Genomic DNA, 20,914 nt, shown 5'->3' on the forward strand with positions numbered 1-20,914 from the left:
CCCGTTCCCGTTCCCGTTCCCGTTCCCCGTTGCCGTTCCCACGGGCGGGTCTGGGGCGGTGCAAGGGGCGGGGCCAGGGGCGGGGCCGTGGGCGGGGCGTGGCGCGCGCGGGCAGCGCCGCGGTGGCCGCGGTAACGGCGCCGTGAGGCGGGCGCGGGGCAGGTGAGGGGCGGCGGGGCCGCTGCGGGACCGGCACCGGCACCGGCACCGGGGGAGGGAGCGGGGGCGGCTTCTGGGGCTCTGCAGCCGCGCCACAGGGCCCGGCTCTGCCGGCGGGGCTGCGCTCCTGCCGCGGGCCCGGCCGTGGGCTCAGCCCCCGGCCCAGCTGTGGGCCCGGCCGGGCGGTGGCACCGAGGGCTCTCCTGGGGCTGGGCCAGCCCGCACCAGGACAGGGGCACTGGGCAGGGAGTGATGCCCAGGAGGTTCCACCTGAGCATGAGGAAGGACTTTAAACACCTGGAACACATTGCCCAGAGAGGCTATGAAGTGTCCCTGCCAGAGGTATCCCGGACCCATCCACACACAGGCCTGTGCTCTGTGCCCTGTGCTTTGTGCCCTGTGCCCCGTGCCATGCTGTGCCCTGTGCTTTGTGCCCCGTGCCTTGTGCTCTGTGCCCTGTGCCCTGTGCCCCGTGCCCTGTGCCCTGTGCTCTGTGCCCTGTGCCCTGTGCTCTGTGCCCTGTGCTCTGTCCCCTGTACCCTGTGCCCCGTGCCCCGTGCCCTGTGCCCTCTGCCATGTGCTCTGTGCCCTGTGCCATGCTGTGCGCTGTGCTTTGTGCCCTGTGCTCTGTGCCCTGTGCCTGTGCCTGTGCCCTGTGCCTGTGCCCTGTGCCATGCTGTGCGCTGTGCTTTGTGCCCTGTGCTCTGTGCCCTGTGCCCTGTGCCCTGTGCTCTGTGCCCTGTGCCCTGTGCTCTGTGCCCTGTGCCCTGCTGGGTCAGGGAGGTGGCACCCCATGAGCTGCCCTTGTCCCTTGCAGCCTGGCCCCGCTGGGATCCCGTGCTGTGGGTCAGGGTGTGCAGTGCCCACCTCCCGGGCCCTGGGGGCACCTGTGGGCACCTGTGGGCACGGCCCTCCCTGGCTGTGGTTCCCCATGCCAGCCCTCAGCAGACCCCGTTTCCAGCCTGTCCCCTCTGTCACACACCGTGCTGGGGCAGTGCAGGAGGGCCCCACCAGGGTTCTGCCAGCTTGGTTGGTTGGCTGGGGTTCGTTCTTGGCAGTGGCAGCGTTGCCGGGGATGTTTGTCAGTGCTCCCTGGGAGCTGTGCCTCAGGGCCTTGTTGCCTTGGAGTTTATTTGTTAGCAGCAGCGAGGGGGAGGCGCAGCCCCTGTCCCTCCCACGGGCTCCTGGGGAGCTGGGCTGAGTCACCCGGGCCGGTGTCCCTGTCCCCTTCCCTGGAGGCTCGGCAGGGACGGGTCTGTCAGCTGGGGCTGGGCAGGGTGTGCTGGGACTCTGCCTTGGCCGTGCTGAGCTGCAGGAGAAGTGAAATGTCAAATAACAAACACATCCCTGGCAAAGTGCCACGGGGGCTGTTCTCTCTGTTTGGTTTAGAATGGAATCCCAGAAGAGTTTGGGTTGGAAGGGAGCTTAAAGAACATCTTGTCCCACCCCTGCCATGGCAGGGACACCTTCCACTGTCCCAGGTGCTCCCAGCCCTGTCCTGCCTGGCCTTGGGCACTGCCAGGGATGAGGGGCAGCCACAGCTTCTCTGGGCACCCTGTGCCAGGGCCTGCCCACCCTCACAGGGAACAGTTTCATCCCAAGATCCCGTGTAACCCTGTCCTCTGTCAGTGGGAAGCCATTCCCTGTGTGCTGGCATTGCCCAGCCCAGGTGTGCTGGCATTGCCCAGACCAGGTGTGCTGGCATTGCCCATCCCAGGTGTACTGGCATTTCCCATCCCACCTGTGCCTGGCATTGCCCATTCCAGCTGTGGTGGCATTGCCCAGCCCAGGTGTGCCTGGCCTTGCCCATCCCAGGTGTGCCTGGCATTGCCCAGACCAGGTGTGCCTGGCACTGCCCTGCCCAGGTGTGCCTGGCATTGCCCATCCCAGGTGTGCCTGACATAGCTCATCCCAGGTGTGCTGGCATTGCCCGTCCCAGGTGTGCTGGCATTGCCCGTCCCAGGTGTGCCTGGCATTGCCCATTCCCTGGGCAGCCTGGGCAGTGCCAGCACCCTCTGGGGGAGGACCCTTTCCCTGATACCCAACCTAACCCTGCCCTGACAGAGCTCCTGCCGTTCCCTCAGGTGAATCATTCTCTGTTAAACAGAGAATTTTGGACACTTTTGGACCAAGCTTTTGGTCTCTGGAGAGTTCTGTGTATTGAATCAGGGGTTTTCAATCTCAATGGTTTTGATACCTTTAAAATACGAAGTCAGTCTTATCCCCAAATCCAAAACAGGAACTGAATCTGCCCCTGCAGGAACAGTGCAAAGGCCAGAGTTGTGCTCTGAGCTTCACTCCTCTCCCATTTGCGCTGAGTTTCCAGCTTCAGAAGAAAGAAATCCTTCTTTCCATCAAAAACTGCCATTCAGTGCCAAAGGGCACAACTCCCCAAAACTCTGGGTCGGCTTTACACGATCCCTGCCAAAGGCGGTCCCTACACAGAACGCAGCTGCCACCCTCTGGGACCCGGCCCTTACTGCACTGCAGGGTTAGTGATGCCCTGTGATGCCCAGTGATGCCCATGTGATTGATATCCAGTGATGCCCAGTGATACCCATGTGATACCCATGTGATACCCAGTGATGCCCATGTGATTCCCAGTGATACCCAGTGATACCCAGTGATGCCCATGTGGTACCCAGTGATACCTATATGATGCCCAGTGATGCTCAGTGGTGCCCAGTGATGCCCAGTGATGCCCAATGATGTTCATTGATGCCCAGTGATGCCCATGTGATTGATACCCAGTGATGCCCATGTGATTCCCAGTGATGCCCAGTGATACCCATGTGGTACCCAATGATGCCCAGTGATACCCAGTGATGCCCAATGATGTTCATTGATACCCAGTGATGCCCATGTGGTACCCATTGATACCCAGTGATGCCCATGTGATACCCATTGATACCCAGTGATGCCCGTGCAGTGATGCCCATTGATACCCAGTGATGCCCGTGCAGTGATTCCCAGTGATGCCCAGTGATGCCCGTGCAGTGATGCCCAGTGATGCCCAGTGATGCCCGTGCAGTGGTACCCCAGGTTTATCTGGCACTACCTGCCCCAGAGCCCCAGGGAGGCTGAGAGCTCCTGCCCAGCTCCTGTAACTTTTCCCTCTTTCCCGCCCCACAGGTGCCATGGCCACAGCGGCTTTCCAGGACTCAGCACCAGCTCAGCTCCGCTCCCCTCTGGGCACAGCCGCTCTGCTGTGGGCCAGCACCATCACCATGCACGTCTCCAGGCCCAAATCTGCCAAGGGGCAGAGGCCAAGCTTGAGCCACCGTCAGGGCACGGAAGGCTGTCCGTGCCATGTGCCAGGTTCCCCGCTGGCACCTTCTCCTCGGGAATTGGTGAAGAGCCGGAGAGCTCCGCTCACAAAAGCGGCGTTCCCACCTGCCCAGGTGTCTCCTGGGAAAATCCCAAAGCTCCTGCAGCAGGTGCCTTTGAAGACCCCCTCCTCCTCCTCCTCCCTGAACAGGTACCGGGTGCTGCCCTCCATCAGCCGGAAGGGGGCGGGGAGCAGCGCCGTGGAAGCCTTGGCTGAACGGACCAACCGGCTGGAAGTGAGCGAGGGCCAGGAGGATGCTCCAAAAGCCACCAAGGCTTCTTCTGGAGGACAGGGATGTGCCAGCACACTGTCAGGAAGTGGCATTCCCACCGAGGAGAGCTCACGTGCCCTCTGTGCCCCTGAGCAGTGGGGAGGGCAGGGGAGCCCCTGGGTGCCCCCTGCAGGCCTGGAGGAGCCGCAGGTGCTGCTCGCTGTCCGCTCTCCCTCTGGCCAGAGGTTTGAGCACCACTTCAAGCCCTCTGACAGCCTCCAGACCGTCCTTGCTGTGGCAGGACAGAAACTGTTGGCCAACTACCAACACTGCAGCGTTGAAACCATGGAGGTGCCCCGGAGGAGCTTCTCTGACCTTACCAAGTCCCTCCAGGAGTGCAGGATCCTGCCCAAGTCCGTGCTGTGCATCCGGCAGCACAAGCAGCACGATGCAGCAGCAGATCTTTAGGCACACAGAGCGCTGTGGTGCCTCTGCTCAGCGAGCTGCATTGCTTCTTCCAAAATACTGAGAGTCTGATGCTTCCTGCACCTACTTCTTACTCTTCTATCTCCCACAAAATCCCTAGGAAGCAGAGTTATGGATATGTAATAGTACTTGAAATAGTATTTCAGAGAATAGTATTTCAGATGGATAAACCTGATTCATACAGAACAGCCTGTGTCACCTGTGCCATCACAAATTTCTGCCTCAACACCACCAACCTTCAGCCTTTCTGGTTTGTTGAAGTTCCTGATGTTTTTTGAAAACTCAGGTTTCCAAGACCTCTCCTCTTGTCCTTTTCCATGTTTTGGGAAGGTACCACTTCTCTGAATGCAGAAGCACCATTTGGGAAGGTAGAAACAGAACTGGTTTAGCTTCAGGACCACCTTCAGTAGCTTATCATCATCCTAAATGTCTTCTCAAGAGACTGAAAAGGAGATCACCCCAAACCCATCTGGAATAACAATAGTAACACAGGAATGAGTTATTGTGAAGTATTAAATTGCAAGACATTGTAAAATAGCCTTGAGGACTCAGGTGTTTCTGGGTAACCACAGTCCAGCTCTTAACTGTGACTAAATCATCTTTGGCTGTCTTGGGGAGCAACAGGATTTTCTCCTTAGTTTTCCTTCTCTTATTTGGCTCATGTGACCCATAGGTAAGAAGAGGTGGATAGTTAAGAAGGGATGTTACAGATAATTCCATTTAACCCCTTTGCACTGAAGTCAGTAAGTCCAAGGAGCAAGTGCTGCTTTGGGAATTTTAATGGGATTTAACTGGGATCTGGCTCAAGGAGTAAGCCATCTTTGACTGCACCATTATTAAAAGGCTGTGGTTGGGTGACTAGGCAGCTTTAGGCAAACACAATGTCCTTGTGCTAAAAAGGGAAATATCTCCTAGTTCCTAATGGAATTTCAAAGGCAGTAATTTTTAATCTCCTTTAACACTGGACACTTGCCTCACAGATGAGTGAGTTTAAATGTTTTGAAGTTCCGTGTAAGTGCCAAACCAACCCTGCACAGGAGCACAAACACAAGAGGAGCAGAAAGCTGATGCTGTGCTGGCTGAGTGTGGTACCTGATGCTAAATGAAGTGTTCAGAGTCCAGCAGCTTTGTAAAACCAGTGTCTGATGGAACAGTGGTCCCTGCTGCTGTTGGTGATGGGAATCACTCAGCAGCTGTCACAATATCGACTCATATGGATGCCTTCAACAGAACCATGAAGTATTTCACTTGGCTGCAGGAAAAGGGACCATTTTCCAGGTTTCCTTCAGAGTTAGGTAGTTAATTCCCTATTTCTGCCTGTTGTGGGTACTGTATCACTCCTGTATTTCAGAGTATTTCCATCCTGTGTTAAATAAAACCTTTTAGGCTGAAACTTGAACTTTAAATATGAGCTGAGGTTAATCCATCACACCTGCTCTTAAGAAACCTTCAATCTGATGGCAGATACCTCAGGGGCTGCCCCAATCAGCCTTTGGATGGTCAGCTGCCCTCCACAGCACCCTCCTGCAGTTTGGAGCTGCGTGCTGTGCTCAGCACAAGCCTGCAGCCAAGGAGGCAGCACTCTCCATCAGTGCCAGGCTGTGAGCAGAGCTGGGGAGCAGCTGGGAGAGCACAGGGGCTCTCAGCAAGAACAGAACTATCAGACAATTCAGAGTAACTTGGCTCACAGTGGATTTCTCACACTGCAGAATGTTCCTCCTGGTAAAGCTGGATGAGTTTGGTTCTGATCGCCTCACCCAGGCTACAGCATCTCCAAAGGTGGGCAAAAAGTATCAAGTCTTGTTCTAGGCAAGCACAGCACAGGGCAAACACCTCTATTCTCCCTCAGTTCTTCCCTTCAGAACTGTTCTGGGGAGATTTTTGCAGCAATTCTAAGCGCAGCACAAGAAGCACAGGGGGAAGAACAATATTTATCTGACCTCATTTATTGTGTGGCTAATTTAACAAACTTCTTAGTGGCAATTCTTTAAGAATTTCAGCATTAAAGTCACAAATATAAAACTCATCAGGACTTTTGGCTGAGAACGTCCTTACTGAGGGTTTCAAACACCAACAAAGCAAGAAGTCAGCAAAGGGATTGTTCAGTATGTGTTCTTTAATTCCAATTAAAAGTACATTAGAAACAGCACACAGGACCAGCAGCAGCTTCCATGACAATTCAATCCAATACTCTGCTGTCACCAGGTCATTCAACTGTACTAGGAAAGTAGGTGATTAAACCAAGTCTTCCACTCCACACGCACTCACTCACCTGCCACTTTAAATAGGATTCCAACAGAATAAAAATAGATACACCCCAGAATACAAAAAGTTTAATTTTAAGCTGTTTTTTTTTCTTCACTAAAGCCTTTATACAAATTGATAAAAGGGTGCACAATTTCCTAAAATTTTAGGTACATTTTAAATGAGCCTTTTTTTACTTGGTAAAAGGATCCATATTCCTGTCTTTGAACAGAATATGATGGCCAAAACTGCAAAGAAAACAATTCAGTTTAAATTTACAATTTATACATTTGTTTTGACATGATTCCCACGCTGAGTAGCAGGCCCATGGCTGCTCATGCATGTCCCATTCCCCCCCAACAAAGAGCTGTGCACCCTAAGTTCTGCTTCAGGAGCCTCCTTCTCCTGGAGACGGGGCCGGGGGAACAGCCCACAGTGTCCAGCTGTGTGCACCAGAGTGGTCCCAACACACAGGAGGCATCATCCTTCCTCCTCCAGGAGCTGGGAATCCTTCCTTCTCCATGGAACACCCCGGGGCAGGGACCAACAACCTATTCTGCACTATGGAGCACTTCCCACCTGCAATTTGGCTGAGCAGTTTGACTCAAAACTCTGGTACTGAAACCTACTGCAACAGGTAAATTTGGTGTACTAAGGGTACATGTTTTTGGTCAATCCAGGCTACCATGATTTGTTGGTTCTTGTAATCCTGTATCTGATGGGTGAAGCCCAACAGCTCTGTACATTACCCATGCTGAGCTTCACAGCTCGGTGCATTTCATCAGATGGTGAATTTCATTCCCAGAGGTGAATTTAATCAGGCAATCCATTAGTACAGTTCCCTTCATACTGCCCCTCCCACCCCACCCACCCACCCCACAGCCAGGTTAAACACTGGGGATGATCTTGTGAAGTGTCACCACCACCCACGGCACGGAGAGCGGCCATCCCAACAAATCCAGGACAAAGGAAAAGAAAACGCTGCCCAGCAAAGCCACACTGCACCTGTGTTTGCGAGTAGGAGCTACTGGAGACATCCTCAGGACAATTTATGGAAGGAAAAGCAGGGCAAATCCATCAGAAAGCCAGAAATGAGTCTTAAAGAGCTCAGGGGAGTGACATCCTAGTTTGTACAAGTTAAGTATTTAGCCAAAAACCAGCTGCCTTGTTTGGGGTTTTTATGTTTTCTTTTTTTTAATTTTTTTTCCCTTTCCTTATGTCTGTTATATATTCAGCTGTTGGATTTAAACTGACCAGGTTAATGCTGCACATTATCCCAATTAAAGATAGTAATATTTTTTTTCCTTTTAAAATTTTAGGTATTCCCTATTGCCTCTCTTTTGGCAAGTGTATTTCTCAGAATTCCAAAGATCATCATCCCATTTTAAGGCTAAACTAAGAAATGTTAAAAGCTTCTGTAAACATTTCCTCTTCCTCCCCATAGTTGCACAATTTGAAGTCCAACTGCAATTTTGAACATGAGGTAATTTTTGTGTACTCATATCTTGAAGAGTCCTTTTCGGGACGAGCCGAGAGGCTGTGCCAATCCAAACGTTGATCCAATTGTAGTGGGAGAGCTTCCACAGCAGGGCACACACCAGTTCAGCAGCTATTTCAGTTATTTATCTTCTCAATTTCATCCAAGTCATCGGTATCCAATTTGTTTATCTTTTTGTCTGGGAAAGAAGAGAAATAGGTCAGATTTCTTAACACTGAGCAGAGAAGGGAACGCTGCTCTCAGCTGGACCTGAGTTCTGGTTTATCAGTGAATAGTCAGTCAGGTTTTAAAAATACAAATTAAAACTGTTTCCTTCTATCAAAGGCCCTTTTGGGTACTCCAGAACATCTGTTGAAGTGAGGGAGCGACCACCTTTGTTGTTTTAGCATCTGACTCCACTTTATTCATCAATCAGGCACTTTTTATAACAGTGTTAATTCACTTCATGCATATTGCAAAATCTGAGCTCCTGACAGGCTGTAGAGAAAACCTCAGCTCCTCCTTTTGTTTACAATACCTGAAGTTAGTTTACTGAAACCAAGATCAGTGTTCCCACCATAATATGAAAGGGTTCTCAAATTCCCAGACTGGCCGTCTGTTCCCAGCAGCAGCCAAGGACAGAACGGTCTGAGAATCTTGTTGTTTATATAAAAGGTGGCTGAGAACCTAATTATTTACAGGATCAAGCCTGGGAAAGGCTGCTTTACAGCAGGCTTCTATATTTCCCTCAGCTGAATACCTTCATGGCCTCTTTCTTTAAGCCATGTCTGAACCAGGCTCTCCACAAACATCCACTTCAAGGACTATCCATGCAGACAGCAAACACAGCCTGATTTATTCTGCTCCTGTCCCAGGCAGCAGCTCACAATCCCAAGTGATGCTACACCAAACACTCCTGCTGTGCTCCTCTGCCACCCGTTTAAGGCTCAACAAACACCCTGAGACCTGCTCAGCATCCAACAAGTCCAATTCTGCAGTGATTCAACAGCTCAGAGAAAGGAGAAAGGCTGAGGGTACGTGTGGGATCTCAGCACCTCAGGACTGAGGTGTCACCGAGACCACCCTTGGGGGGCTCGGGAGTCCTGGAATGTTCCAGAAGTGTCTGGTGGCTGGACTTTGATCCTACACAGGAGACGACACCTGTATGAGGACAGGAGGGTTTCACCGGGGTGAATGGTGAAGGGATTGGTTAATTAGAGGGTGAGACACAGGGTTTAGGATTTATGTACAGGGGGGTTTAGAGAAGTAAGATGGAGGAATTGGGGCGTGTCCTGTCCTTCTTCTTCTTCTTCTTCTTCTCCTCCATCTTCTGTGGTGATGGTGGCACTTTGGGATTGGTCATTACTAAAAGTGCACCGGACAATAAGAATAAATGGTATTGGGGAAAAATGATAAATATTGTACACGTAACAATGGGTATAAAGATAGGTGACCGCCCGGAGGGCAGCACAGTGTGCTCATGGCTGGCTGCTGAGCAGAGCTCTGTCGGGCCGAAAGAAAATCTTTTAGATAAACAATTAATAAACACAGAGACCGAGAAAAGAACTGAAGCCTCTTCTGGTCCTTTGATACGCGGGCTGCCCCAAGGCCACCCCGGGCCTTTCCAGGCCCTTCAAACAGCCGAAACCGGACAGGTACGTACTGAAATGTTCCTGGATTCTGTTGAGGATGTTCATGCTGTGCTTGCTGTCCACCATGTTAATGGCCAGCCCTCGCTTGCCGAAGCGGCCGGTGCGGCCGATGCGGTGCAGGTAGGTCTCGTTGTCTGGATTGCCATCCTTATCCACAGGCAGGTCAAAATTGATAACAACAGACACCTGCTCTACATCAATCCCTGACAAAAAGAGAACATCAGGTTACACAACTTCACTTAAATCTTTCTGCAGCAGGAACAGCCTCCTCACACTCTGAAATGGAGCTTTTCCACAGTACCCTCATGGGGTGGAAATAAAAACTATTGAGCTGTTAGGGCAGAGAGTCCCACTGAAACAGCCAAAGGCACTTGAATATTCTGGAAATTCTACCAGCACTCAAGTATTTCAGAAACTCTCCTTCCCTGCAAAGCTCTAAATACCACTTGTTTTTTTCCAAGTACAATCCTTTCTTAACTGTTCTAGGATGTCAAATTACACCACAAATTCCTACTGGGATAGTGAACTGGATTTCACTGGTTTTTAGGTTTCTGTTCTTGGGCACACATTCACTGCAAACCCTGGGTGTCAGCAGCACAGGGCAGGCTTGGTGCCAGACTCTCACAGGATGGACTTTTCCATCTCAAGCAGCAGGAAGCCAACAAGCATTCCTGTGTTTGCCCACACCAATTTCTCCCAACTGGAACACCTGAGGATGTGAACTGTCCCTGTGAGCTGGCCAGGGGTATGTGTTATCTTAGGAAGTGCTGTTTCCAGCCCTCCCTGGGATGCCTTTTCAGGCCACCTAAAAACAGAGGCCAGACAAAATAAAGGGAATAAAAAGTGGGTGTATTTATTGAAGGGCCTTCAGGTACATTTCGGGCAGACGAAGCCCCCCAGGGGCCACACTCAAAAATGGACCATGAGTTTTCACTTTTATAAATTTGGTTCATCTGCATATTGGGGGTTAATCCTCCAATTACAGCTTCAGGTAATGAAGTAATTTACCCCAAGTTTGCTCCTGCCAACTCCCTTTTGTTCAATTTCTTGGAGCCTGAGGCAGTGAGGTGTCCTTGACTGCCACGATGGAGAGGAATTGCTGTGTCTGCCCCAAACGGGAGAAGAGCAGCTGGCACTGCGGGTGGGGTTTGGAGTTCTATACTAAAGAACTGCAGGGTTATAGTACAAATTACAAATTGTCAATGCAAATTATAAAGAATATATTAAATGAATATATGAAATCCTGAGGCAGTGAGGTATCCTTGGTAGCCAGGCCTGGAGAGGAATTGCTGTGTCTGCTCCAACTGGGAGAGCAGCAGCTGGCACTGCGTGTGGGGTTTGGAGTTACACACTAAAGAACTGCAGGGTCACAAATACATGAAAAGTATGAAAGCCAAAACCCTGGAGCATCACCTGGCCCCATTCCTCCACATCCTACCTCTGGCACAGACGTTTGTGGTCACCAGCACCTTCTCCTTGCCCTCGCGGAAGCGCTCGATGACGGCCGCCCTCTGCTCCACCATCATCTCCCCGCTGAGCAGCGCCACCTGGTGGCCCTCCCGGGACAGCTCGGCCGCCAGCCACCCCGCCGTCTTCCGAGTCTGCAACACACAGCCAGCCCCACCGTTGGACAGGGTTTCTAATGCTGGAAAAGTGACAATGAACCTCCCCGGGGCCCACTGGAAGCTCCGTGGCTGCTCAGTTTTTGTCTCCCTTACAAACTGTATCAGAGAGGACAACACACCTCAGCCACCACAGGAGCTCCTGATTAATAAAACTGGTTTGCTTTGTGCTCTGCTCCTTGGATTTCACTCTGCTGGAGACTGACACTACATGTGTACACTGAAAACTCATGAAACTTGTCACAAAACCACAACTACTCAGCTTGGAAAATGGCAGGGTCAGACCTGAATGTGATTGTGAAATCCCACAGAGCTCTGCACAGCCTTGAATTAAACAGTTTTCTGAGCTCCAATTATGTCTTGAGACAGCCTAAAAGCAAACTGCTGCAGCAGATTCCAAACACTTTTATCCTGTCTGAGCTCACTCTGCCTGGCTGTTTGGTGCTGTCAGCACTGATTTTTCCCTAAAAATGATTATGGCAGCTTCCAGAAAAAGAAAACCAAGTCTCAGTATGATTCACAGTGAGATCCAGAGGTGTATCCTCAATTACCTGAGGGAAATGAAGTCCCAGGAACAGCTCTGTATCAGCTAGAGAAGCAAAAGACTTCCCAATCCCTCATTATGCCCTATTTTCATCCATTTCCCAACCCTACTTTTTTTTTCTTTTCAGTTCAGAGTTTTGGAATAACTTGCATTACTCTGATCTTTGTTTCAGAGAACTTCAGGGATAACAATGGCCAAACAGGAATAAAAAAAGTCCAATGTTGTCTCCTGGATGGACAAACCCAGGGAATCAAAGCAACCAGCACTTAACGTGGCTTTCAGGATTTCCCTCAAAGATGGAGCCAGAGAAGCCAAAAAGGGCAATTTTGTTCTCAGCTCCTTTCTGGAAACCGTGTCTGGCTTGGTTTTAGCACTTGCAGACTCTGAGGGGTCACTTGGACTAACAGTCCCTGGAAGCACTCACATGGCAGAAGATCATGGCCTGGGCGATGGTGATGGCCCCGTAGATGTTACAGAGAGCCCGGAACTTCTCATCCCTGTTATTGCACAGCACATAGTACTGCTTGATGGTGTCCAGGGTCTCCTCCTCACGCTTCAGTTTGATAATGTTTGGGTCAGGAACAACTTTTTGAGCAAACTTCCACACAGAATCCTCAAAAGTGGCTGAAAACAGGAGCATCTGGCAGTCCCTGGGGAGCATTCTGAAAGAGAAATAGGGAAGGTTCCCACACAATACTGTCACCTCCTGATATCCTGATGGAATTCATGCTACAGGCAAAGGAAAACATAACCCTGGAACCAGTTATTTCATTGGCTGGAAGGACTAAAACCAATCTTACCCACCCATGATCACTCCCTCATGGACCACAGGCATCCAGACTTACCTTCTTAAAGAGGAATAAACCCTGCTGCAGGGACAGGATTTTTATTCTGTAAGGTGGCCAAGAAGGCCACTGGCATCCTGGCCTGATCAGGAATGGTGTGGCCAGCAGGAGCAGGGAGCTCATTCTGCCCCTGTACTGTGTCCAGCTCTGGGCCCTCAGTTTGGGAAGGACGTTGAGACACATCCAGAGGAGGCAACGAGGCTGGAGAGGGGCTTGGAACACAAACCCTGTGAGGAACCACTGAGGGAGCTGGGGGTGCTCAGCCTGGAGAAAAGGAGACTCAGGGGTCACCTTATCACTCTCTAGAACTCCCTGAAAGGTGGTTATAGTCTGGTGGGGTTGGTCTCTTTCTCCAGGCAGCACTGATAGAACCAGAGGACACAGCCTTAAGCTGCGTCAAGGGAAATATTAGGAAAAAGTTTTATATGGAAAGGGTGATAAAATTCTGGAATGTTCTGCCTGGGGATGTGGTGGAGTCACCATCCCTGGGTGTGTTTAACAAAACCTGGATGTGGCACTGGGTGCCAGGGTTTAGTTGAGGTGTTGGGGCTGGGTTGGACTCGATGATCTTGAAGGTCTCTTCCAATCTAGTGATTCTGTGTTATTCTGTGAAATGAAACTGCTTGTCATCCCCTGACACTGTGCCTCTGTGAGCCCCCTGAACTAGAGCTAATCTGTCATTTCAATCTTGTTGCTTCACTGGTGAGGACACCAGTCCTGACTGCAGCCCCACTGTCCCTGTCCCTCTGTACCTCTGAATGCGGATGCTCTGGTCCTGGTGGCCCTGGGTGGCGATCATCACATCTGCCTCATCCAACACAAACACCTTGATCTTCTTGGGATCGATGAATTTCAGTTTGGAACACCAGTCCAGCACGGTGCCGGGCGTGCCGATGACGATCTGCTCCGAGATCTTCTGCCCTCTCTCCACTGCCGAGACAGAAGGAAGGGCTGCTCTAGGGGGGCTCTGCACACAGGGAAATGTTCCAGCCCTCTCTGACCGAGCCATTTCCCCCCCTGACCGCCCTGAGGAGCATCATTCCCTCACTCCTGTTTGTGGTGTCTCCCCTTACTCACGTTTGTTGCCTCGGACAGCATACGCAAGTTTCAGCTCTGGGTAGAAGTTCCCCATCTGTTCAATCACTTTTCCTGTTTGAAGTGCCAGCTCGTATGTTGGGGAAAGGCACAAACACTGAAGGAACAGAAGGATAATGAGTGAGGTGATCAACACATGCAGGGCAACCCTATCACACTTGCTTTTTAAAATCCTTGTTGAAGTTTTCTTCAAGACAAATATGCAAGTGGATGAACAGTTTCTCAATCATCTCATGAGGAAATCTGATTTAAAAAGTCCCTCTGCTCTGTTGTCAGTTACCTTCTCTTCCACCCCAAAGCCACTTAACCAACCCTCTTCAGCCTGCACTATTTCTCTGATTTAAGTCCTCCCAGAAAAATTTAATTCCTCACATGTGGGAAATAGATTTGTAGATAATTCTCAAAGTTTGATAGAAGGTTGACATAGTTTGTATGTAAACATACATTACTTAAAAATGTTATAAAATAGGATAAACATTGTTGAGAGAGAAATGGAATGAGAAACAAGTTTCAAAAAATGGTTTTATAAATAAGAATAGATATTTTGGAGAAACAGAACTATGAAAGATATATTGTAGTAAGACTTATGAGGGGTACTTTTAGATTATTAGTTATTTGGTATTTGGTTATTTGGTACTGGTATAAGGTATTTGTAGTATGGTGTGATAAAAGCGGATAAGCTAAGAAATGCTTATAATGTATTGTAATTAGGAAATAGCTTCTGAATGTGATAGTGTGAATTGTAATATCTGTGTTATCTCACCCTTCACACACTCACAGAGCAGTGGCATCCTGTGTGATGCACAGGAAGGACGGACAGGAACAAGCTTTGAGCAAAATCTGTATCTTTTGCACTGAAGGCATTTTGATAAATCCCCAAACCCCCATCCCCTTTAAGCAGCTTAAAGAAATAACACCATGGCTCCATCAAGCCATGAATTTCCATCTGAAGGCCTCCAGCAGCTGAGGTTCCTCACTAGATGGCACTGCACGGCCAGGGTGAGACAGCCCCACCCCAGATTACCTGTGGATACTTGTTCCCGGGCTCAACCCTGCTGAGCATGGCCAGCACGAAGGCAGCTGTCTTGCCGGTACCGGACTGCGACTGCGCGATGAGGTTCTGCGGGCTGGGGGCACAGCAGGCACAGCTCAGAGCGTGAGGCACCACGGGGGCACCTGGATCCTGTCACATCTGCATCCATGGCCAACCTGACCAGCTATGCTCCATGGGGCAGGGATTTCCTCCTGCCCAACACCCTCCTTCAGCGTTTCTCAGTTATGGAGATGTGGAAGGAGGGCTGTGGTTGTCTCTCAGTGATTTCCCATTTCACACTTTTTCCCCAGTGTCTCAGTACCTCACATGTTCCAGCTCAGGGGTGTGGAATGGAAAATCAGCACCTCAGCTACTCCCACCCACCCAGGATTTCTGAGCCTTTTTGTATTATTTCTTCCCAAACTAATGAGGAAAATGGCAATGACCTCCCAAACCGCACAGCACTGCATGCTCAGTACCAGCCCTAGGAAATGGACAAATCCAGGGCTGCTGGCACATAGTTAATAACCACAGAAACACTGTGACATGGGAACCCTTTCTCCATACCCTGAGAGTTTCTCATCACCCTCCTCCCACCCAAAATTCAGGAGCAGCACACTGAACCTTTCAAACCCTTCTATTCTGGCAGAGAGTAGGAAGAACGTGTACATACGGTTCAGCAAGCATCATGGGCAGGGCATTCTCTTGGATTTTAGATGGTCTGTTGAAGCCCATGGCATAGACTCCTTGCAGGAGCTGTGGTTTCCTGAAAAGAGAAATTTTCATATCATGACCTATTTAAGTCCATTTAGTTTTCATTTGTGTACAAAAAGGTGAGAAAAACCCTCGAGAAGACATCCTAGAGCTGTCTCTGGTACAATCCCACCCGTGAAACAACAGTGGTCAGCATCTGGAACCCTAAGTGACAGCAGGAAGTCTAGACAAGGAGCTTGGCAAAACCCCTGGATTTAATAAGTCAGCCTGCCTGTCCCAGCTCCAGGGCAAAGCCTGTGTCTAAGGCCAGCACTGCTTGTTCCAAAGCAGCTTTTCAGACAATCCAGGAATCACAAAGCAGAAAGTGTTAATCCTGCCCTTCAGGCCAGTCCCATTTCCTCAGCCAGGCCTAATCTTGGTGCCAAAATTATCACTCCTTGATGACTCAAACGCGGGACAAAGCGTGAGGAACAGGATGAAGGGATCATGAGATCCTTGCAAGGACTTCAGCAGGTTATGTGGATTCTGCACTACAGCTGAGCAATGCTGGCTCAGGTAAATGACTGATAATTAGCTCAGTTTGCTGTGACTACACCTTGTGATCTGTGGCTGCAAGCCAGCCCTCACACCCAGAACTGTGTGCTGACACTGCTGGCCAGCAAACTCTCATCTGCTGCTTTCTCTCCAGGGAGCTTTCTACTCTCAGCAGACACTTGTGTAGACAAGGAGACCCCAGAACAACATAAACCCGGATTATGGTGCTGGAAATTCTCAGCTGATGACCCCCAAGTGCTCCCTGGATGCTGTGAGTGCTCTCAGAAGGGCTCTCCTTTGCAAGCAGGTTACAGCTCTCCTGCCCACATCTCTCACTGCAGTAACTTCCTATTCAGCACAACATAATTTTGCAAAAATCCTGTATTGCTTTCCAATGATGGCTGGAACAAAAGCCCTTTGAAAACGTAACCTTGTGCTGCTCCAAGCAAGGACAGACAAAGCCCAACTCTGCACCAGTTGCCAAGGATACCCCGAGTCATAACAAAATGAAGACTCAATTAGGCTGGCTGTCCCTGTCATTAGCTCCCTGGGATTGTTTGCCTTTTGAAACACAGGAATGAATTAGTCTAACAGGCACTGCAGGACCTCAGCTTCTTTCTGCAGACACTCAACCACAAACACTAACAAAGCAAAACACCCTGGCATTTCATGGGGAGAAGGCTCTTTAGCTCCCATTTTGCTGCAGAGCTTGTAGAGCAACAAACCTGAGATCAACACAAGCACAGCAATCCCAACAGGATGCACTGTTCAGCATATTAATGCATGTATCCATCAACCATGCCCTAAACACAGTTATCATCCCTTGAAAGCTGCACTGGTAGAGGTTTTCAAGGGGAAGGAAGTCAGAAAATACTGGTGTCTCCAGTACATAAATCCAGTGTTGCTGGTAAAGATAAGCTGTTCCTTTTGTGCTGTTCACTGCTGTTGTTTCAGATGGAAACCCCCACCAGGTACCCAGATAAACCAACTCTCCTTGCACTTAAATAATACAAATGACACACTCATTAATTAATGACAGGTTGGCACTAACCTGATACACAAACCCATGTACTTTTAAGTGGTATCTCCTATGCCACCAGGGAATTTTTCAGGACATGAGGGAGAGGTTCCAACTACCTGATGGGCTCCAAATTCATATCTGCTCTGGCAGTTATAGCAAAACTTCTCTCTTTCAGAGGTTACATACAAGGCTCCCCATGACAAACTGAAAAACCCAGTTATAAGGGAGCCTAATTAATATATCTGATCCCAGGATTTGCAGCTCCATGCAGAGAAGGCTCTGGCTCATCCCAGCAGGCACTTACAGGCGCAGCTCCTCGAAAGACTTGACAGAGTAGAGGGGTGATGTGGGGTCCCTCTGCAGCACCTCCACCTGATTTGTGGTGTCAACCAGGTTACTGCGGATCAGCTTGTTCAGCAAGGACTGGGCAGCTCTGTCCTCTGGGAAAGGAGGTGGAAAACACCAATCCATCAGTCACAGCCTGTTCCAGGTCTCGCTCCCACTGAACTCCTGAGCCACTTAAAAGGGACAAAATCCCTCCAAATACTGAAATTCTTCATTAGAGTGTAATGGCTTGAAGAGCCCAAACCTCCTGGATGAGACATTGAGAGATCCCAGAGATTCTCCCATTTAATACCCAGGAGGACAAACCAAATGAGCACTGTTCTAAGGGGGACTTTAACACATCCAGATCTCTGCTTACTAAAATTCTTTTAGCTTAGCAACTACCTGGGACAGGATAGGGCCTCCTCAACCCTCACTCTGACATGTGGGCAGACACCTCCCAGGGTTTTATTTTTAAGGAAGGTTTGAGGATAAATGAAGTACTTTAAAAGATTTCAGAGCTGAATCACAAGACTTGAGGATAATAGAGATCCAAACGAGGTTAAACTGCTGCACTTTGGGGTTTTGCTACTAAATCTGTTCCTAAAACCCCCTTCTGAAAGAACACAAGCCTTTACCCACCTCTGAGCAGTCACTGCACAAACACAACTTGTTGGTTGCTACAGCAATCCCAGCTCCAGGTTATCCAACTGCTCCTGCATCCAGTCCTGCCTTGAGGACACTGCTATCCCCTTATTTCTCTCCACTCTAATCCAGGAGTCTCCCAAGTTATTACAGGACACAATGCCTTTAAAAGTGTTATGGAGGAAGGACATGTCTTACAATTAAGTCCTTGGGGCAGGATACAAGATCAGCGCTCCTGAGACATAAGGCAGACTTACTTTAAGTATATATTAAATCAATATAGTTATGATTAAATTAAATTAATATCCTTGCCAAAGCTTTTTTCAGGAAGGCACTCACCCTTCTCCTCATCCTCCGACTTCTCCACATTGTCATCTGCCTTGACAACGGCACCTGGATGGGAACAGGTTGGGGGGCACAGGTGAGCTCAGGGCGTGGGGGCAGCCCACACCCCAGAGCTTTGGAACATCCTGGGAAGAGCTACAAACAGCTCATTTTCCTGAGGAGAACTGCCCTGCTCCACTGCTGTGCACAGGAAACCCAAGCACCAGCTCCAAGTGCAGTTTAGCAACCACACCAATGGATTTTGCTCACCCAGCTCCCTGAGACACCAAAATATTTAGTCTGTGCTGCTGTTTAATCTCAGCTCTTCTGAAATCTCATGATTTACCAGGAATTTACTTTGGCATCAGTGCTCTGAAGCCCCACAGGGAAACATTCCCCCCTTTCCAAGCCCATCTGAGCAGCTGGGACTCACCATTGGCATCTGGTTTGGTTTTTTCATCCTTCAGATGTAAAGTGCTCAACTAGAAATGAGGAAAAACACAGAATCAGAGAAATTCAAATATAGCTCCCTATATTCTAATTCCAGCTAGGAAAACCTGAGCTTTGGCTTTATCAAGTATTGCACAAACCCTGCTCAACTGCAAGGGATGAAGACACAAGAGGAAACTTGAACTCTTGATTTCAAGAGTTTTAATACAACTATTTCTAAGCAGGAGTTTAAACAAAAATACAAATTTTTTAAACTGTAATGACAACACAGGGAAAGGGTTGTTTTGTGTCCTGTACCCTCCACTCCCCAATAGCTCTGCTGATGGAAAATGGAAAAAAATCAGCATTCCAGGATGGAAATAGGATCTATGCCCTGTCCTGGCCGGCAGAAGCTGCCCCAGGATGAATTTGTTTCACCACCTGAAATGTGCAGGGGGAGCAGCCCTGAGGATCTTCCCCACATCCTCAGTTAGTGTTCTGTGCCCAATCACAGAAAAAACAGAAAACAATTTTTCTGAGGCACAAAGTTACATCTTTTCATTAAAAAAAAATATGAGAGAAAGAGGAATTTTTTTGGATGCTGGAGGACAGAGGTGAGGCTGGGTGAGTGCCTGAAGCGCGGTAGTGTCTGGATGGAGGGCGAGTGGGACCGCAGGGACGTCTCTGCCCTTCGGATACGCAAAAAATGGATGAAGGCGAAGAAAATTTTAAAATAATGGTAAGTGAATAAATAAATAAAAATATAAATAAATAAAAATTGGGCGTCTTGCTTATAAAGGAAGAGCCCAAGCCCAGGGAAAATTGGACACCTCGGGCCCTCCCTGCCCCCACGGCAGAAAATGGGGCGAAAAGCGTTTCTCGATCGCTCCTTTCTGCGAGGAGGCAGCGGGGGCCGCGCGGCCCGGGGGACCCCGCGCCGCTGGACCGGGCCGGGCCATCCCGAGCCCCCGCGGGCCCCGGCGCGCACTCACCGACTCGGCCGCCGCCTCCTGCTCGTCCACGGCCAGGGCCCACGAGTCGGTGGCCATGGCCGGCCCGGGGTGGCCGCAGCAGCCGCGATGGCGCCGGGCGGGAGCGGCGCCTGCGCGCCCGCGGCACCGCCCCGGCACCGCCCGGACCCGCGAACCGCGGCCGCGCACCGGCGTTCCGGGGACTGCGCGTTCCGGGGGCGGCGGGAGAGGGGACGGGGGATGAGGAGTGACAGCGGGGTGTCTGGGGTAGGGAGAGGTGGACACGGGGTGGGGTGAGGCTGTGACCCTGTGAGCTGTGCGCTCTGTGGGGCTGTGAGCCCTGTGTGCAATGTGGGGCTGTGACCCTGTGGGGCTGTGAGCCCTGTGAGGTGAGGCTGTGACCCTGTGGGGCTGTGAGCTTTGTGGGGTGAGGCTGTGGCCCTGTGGGGCTGTGAGCCCCGTGAGCTCTGTGGGGCAGTGAGCCCTGTGTGGGGTGAGGCTGTGGGCCCTGTGCTTTGAGGAGCTGTGAGCCTTGTCGGGCTGTGAGCTCTGTATGGGGTGAAGCTCTGAGCTCTGTGGGTCTGTGTGCGCTGTGTGGGGTGTGGGGCTGTGAGCCCGCTCTGTGGAGCTGTGAGCTCTGTGCAGATTGGGGCTGTGAGCTCAGTGGGGCTGTGAACCCTGTGCAGTGTGGGGCTGTGTGCTCTGTGGGGCTGTGAGCTCAGTGGGGCTGTGAACCCTGTGCAGTGTGGGGCTATGTGCTCTGTGTGCTCTGTGGGGCTGTGAGCTCTGTGCAGTGCGGGCCTGTGAGTCCTGTGTAGGGTATGGCTGTGTGCCCTGTGGGGCTGTGAGCCCTGTGTGGGGTGTGGGGCTGTGAGCCCTGTGCAGTGTGGGGTTGTGAGCCCTGTGTGGGGTGTGGGGCTGTGAGCTCTGTGCCCTCTGTGGGGCTGGGTGCCCTGTGCAGTGCAGGGCTATGTGCCCTGTGTAGGGTATGGCTGTGTGCCCTGTGAGGCTGTGAGCCCTGTGCAGTGTGGGGCTGTGAGCTCTGTGCCCTCTGTGGGGCTGGGTGCCCTGTGCAGTGCAGGGCTATGTGCCCTGTGTAGGGTATGGCTGTGTGCCCTGTGAGGCTGTGAGCCCTGTGCAGTGTGGGGCTGGGTGCTCAGGCCCCCTGTATGTTGAGGGACACTGTGTTCAGGGGCCTGGTGCCCTGCATGCTGTGGGGCTGAGATCAGGACCCCACTATGATGTGGGGGTCAGCC

General features: G+C 50.8%; 2 protein-coding genes across 3 annotated transcripts; one reads left to right on the forward strand and one right to left on the reverse strand.

Annotated features, from left to right (window-relative positions):
* Positions 1-102: 102 nt before the first annotated feature.
* On the forward strand, positions 103-5,592 carry UBXN10 (UBX domain protein 10). Of its 2 annotated transcripts, none has more exons than XM_064730469.1 (2): positions 103-162; positions 3,292-5,592. In XM_064730469.1, exon 2 carries the CDS (start codon positions 3,297-3,299, stop codon positions 4,164-4,166), a length of 870 nt encoding a protein of 289 aa, XP_064586539.1. In that variant the 5' UTR covers positions 103-162; positions 3,292-3,296; the 3' UTR covers positions 4,167-5,592. The 2 variants fall into 2 exon arrangements, with proteins under 2 accessions (XP_064586539.1, XP_064586540.1); XM_064730470.1 differs by lacking the exon at positions 103-162 and adding an exon at positions 457-501 and having other exon boundaries at positions 3,292-4,299.
* Positions 5,593-7,613: 2,021 nt separating this feature from the next.
* Positions 7,614-19,805, reverse strand: LOC135456553 (ATP-dependent RNA helicase DDX19B). The gene is made up of 12 exons (XM_064730468.1): positions 19,680-19,805; positions 18,692-18,740; positions 18,274-18,327; positions 17,270-17,405; positions 15,370-15,462; positions 14,688-14,790; positions 13,646-13,760; positions 13,321-13,498; positions 12,148-12,385; positions 10,996-11,158; positions 9,569-9,760; positions 7,614-8,104 (listed from the first exon to the last, which is right to left on the reverse strand). The coding sequence occupies exons 1-12, from the start codon at positions 19,734-19,736 to the stop codon at positions 8,043-8,045; spliced, it is 1,440 nt and encodes a 479-aa protein (XP_064586538.1). The 5' UTR covers positions 19,737-19,805; the 3' UTR covers positions 7,614-8,042.
* Positions 19,806-20,914: the final 1,109 nt, after the last annotated feature.

Source organism: Zonotrichia leucophrys, chromosome 21 (genome assembly GCF_028769735.1).
Source record: "Zonotrichia leucophrys gambelii isolate GWCS_2022_RI chromosome 21, RI_Zleu_2.0, whole genome shotgun sequence".
NCBI lineage: Eukaryota > Metazoa > Chordata > Aves > Passeriformes > Passerellidae > Zonotrichia > Zonotrichia leucophrys.

What these genes read in the sequence shown, in the direction of transcription:
- UBXN10 (XM_064730469.1), top strand. Translation starts at nt 3,297, where the DNA reads ATGGCCACAGCGGCTTTCCAGGACTCAGCACCAGCTCAGCTCCGCTCC.
- LOC135456553 (XM_064730468.1), bottom strand. Translation starts at nt 19,736, where the DNA reads ATGGCCACCGACTCGTGGGCCCTGGCCGTGGACGAGCAGGAGGCGGCG. An exon ending in CCCATGATGCTTGCTGAACC is followed by an intron (nt 14,791 to 15,369) that starts GTATGTACACGT and finishes CTGTGCCCCCAG; the next exon opens with CCCGCAGAACCTCATCGCGC. An exon ending in CAGAGCATCCGCATTCAGAG is followed by an intron (nt 12,386 to 13,320) that starts GTACAGAGGGAC and finishes TTTCTCTTTCAG; the next exon opens with AATGCTCCCCAGGGACTGCC.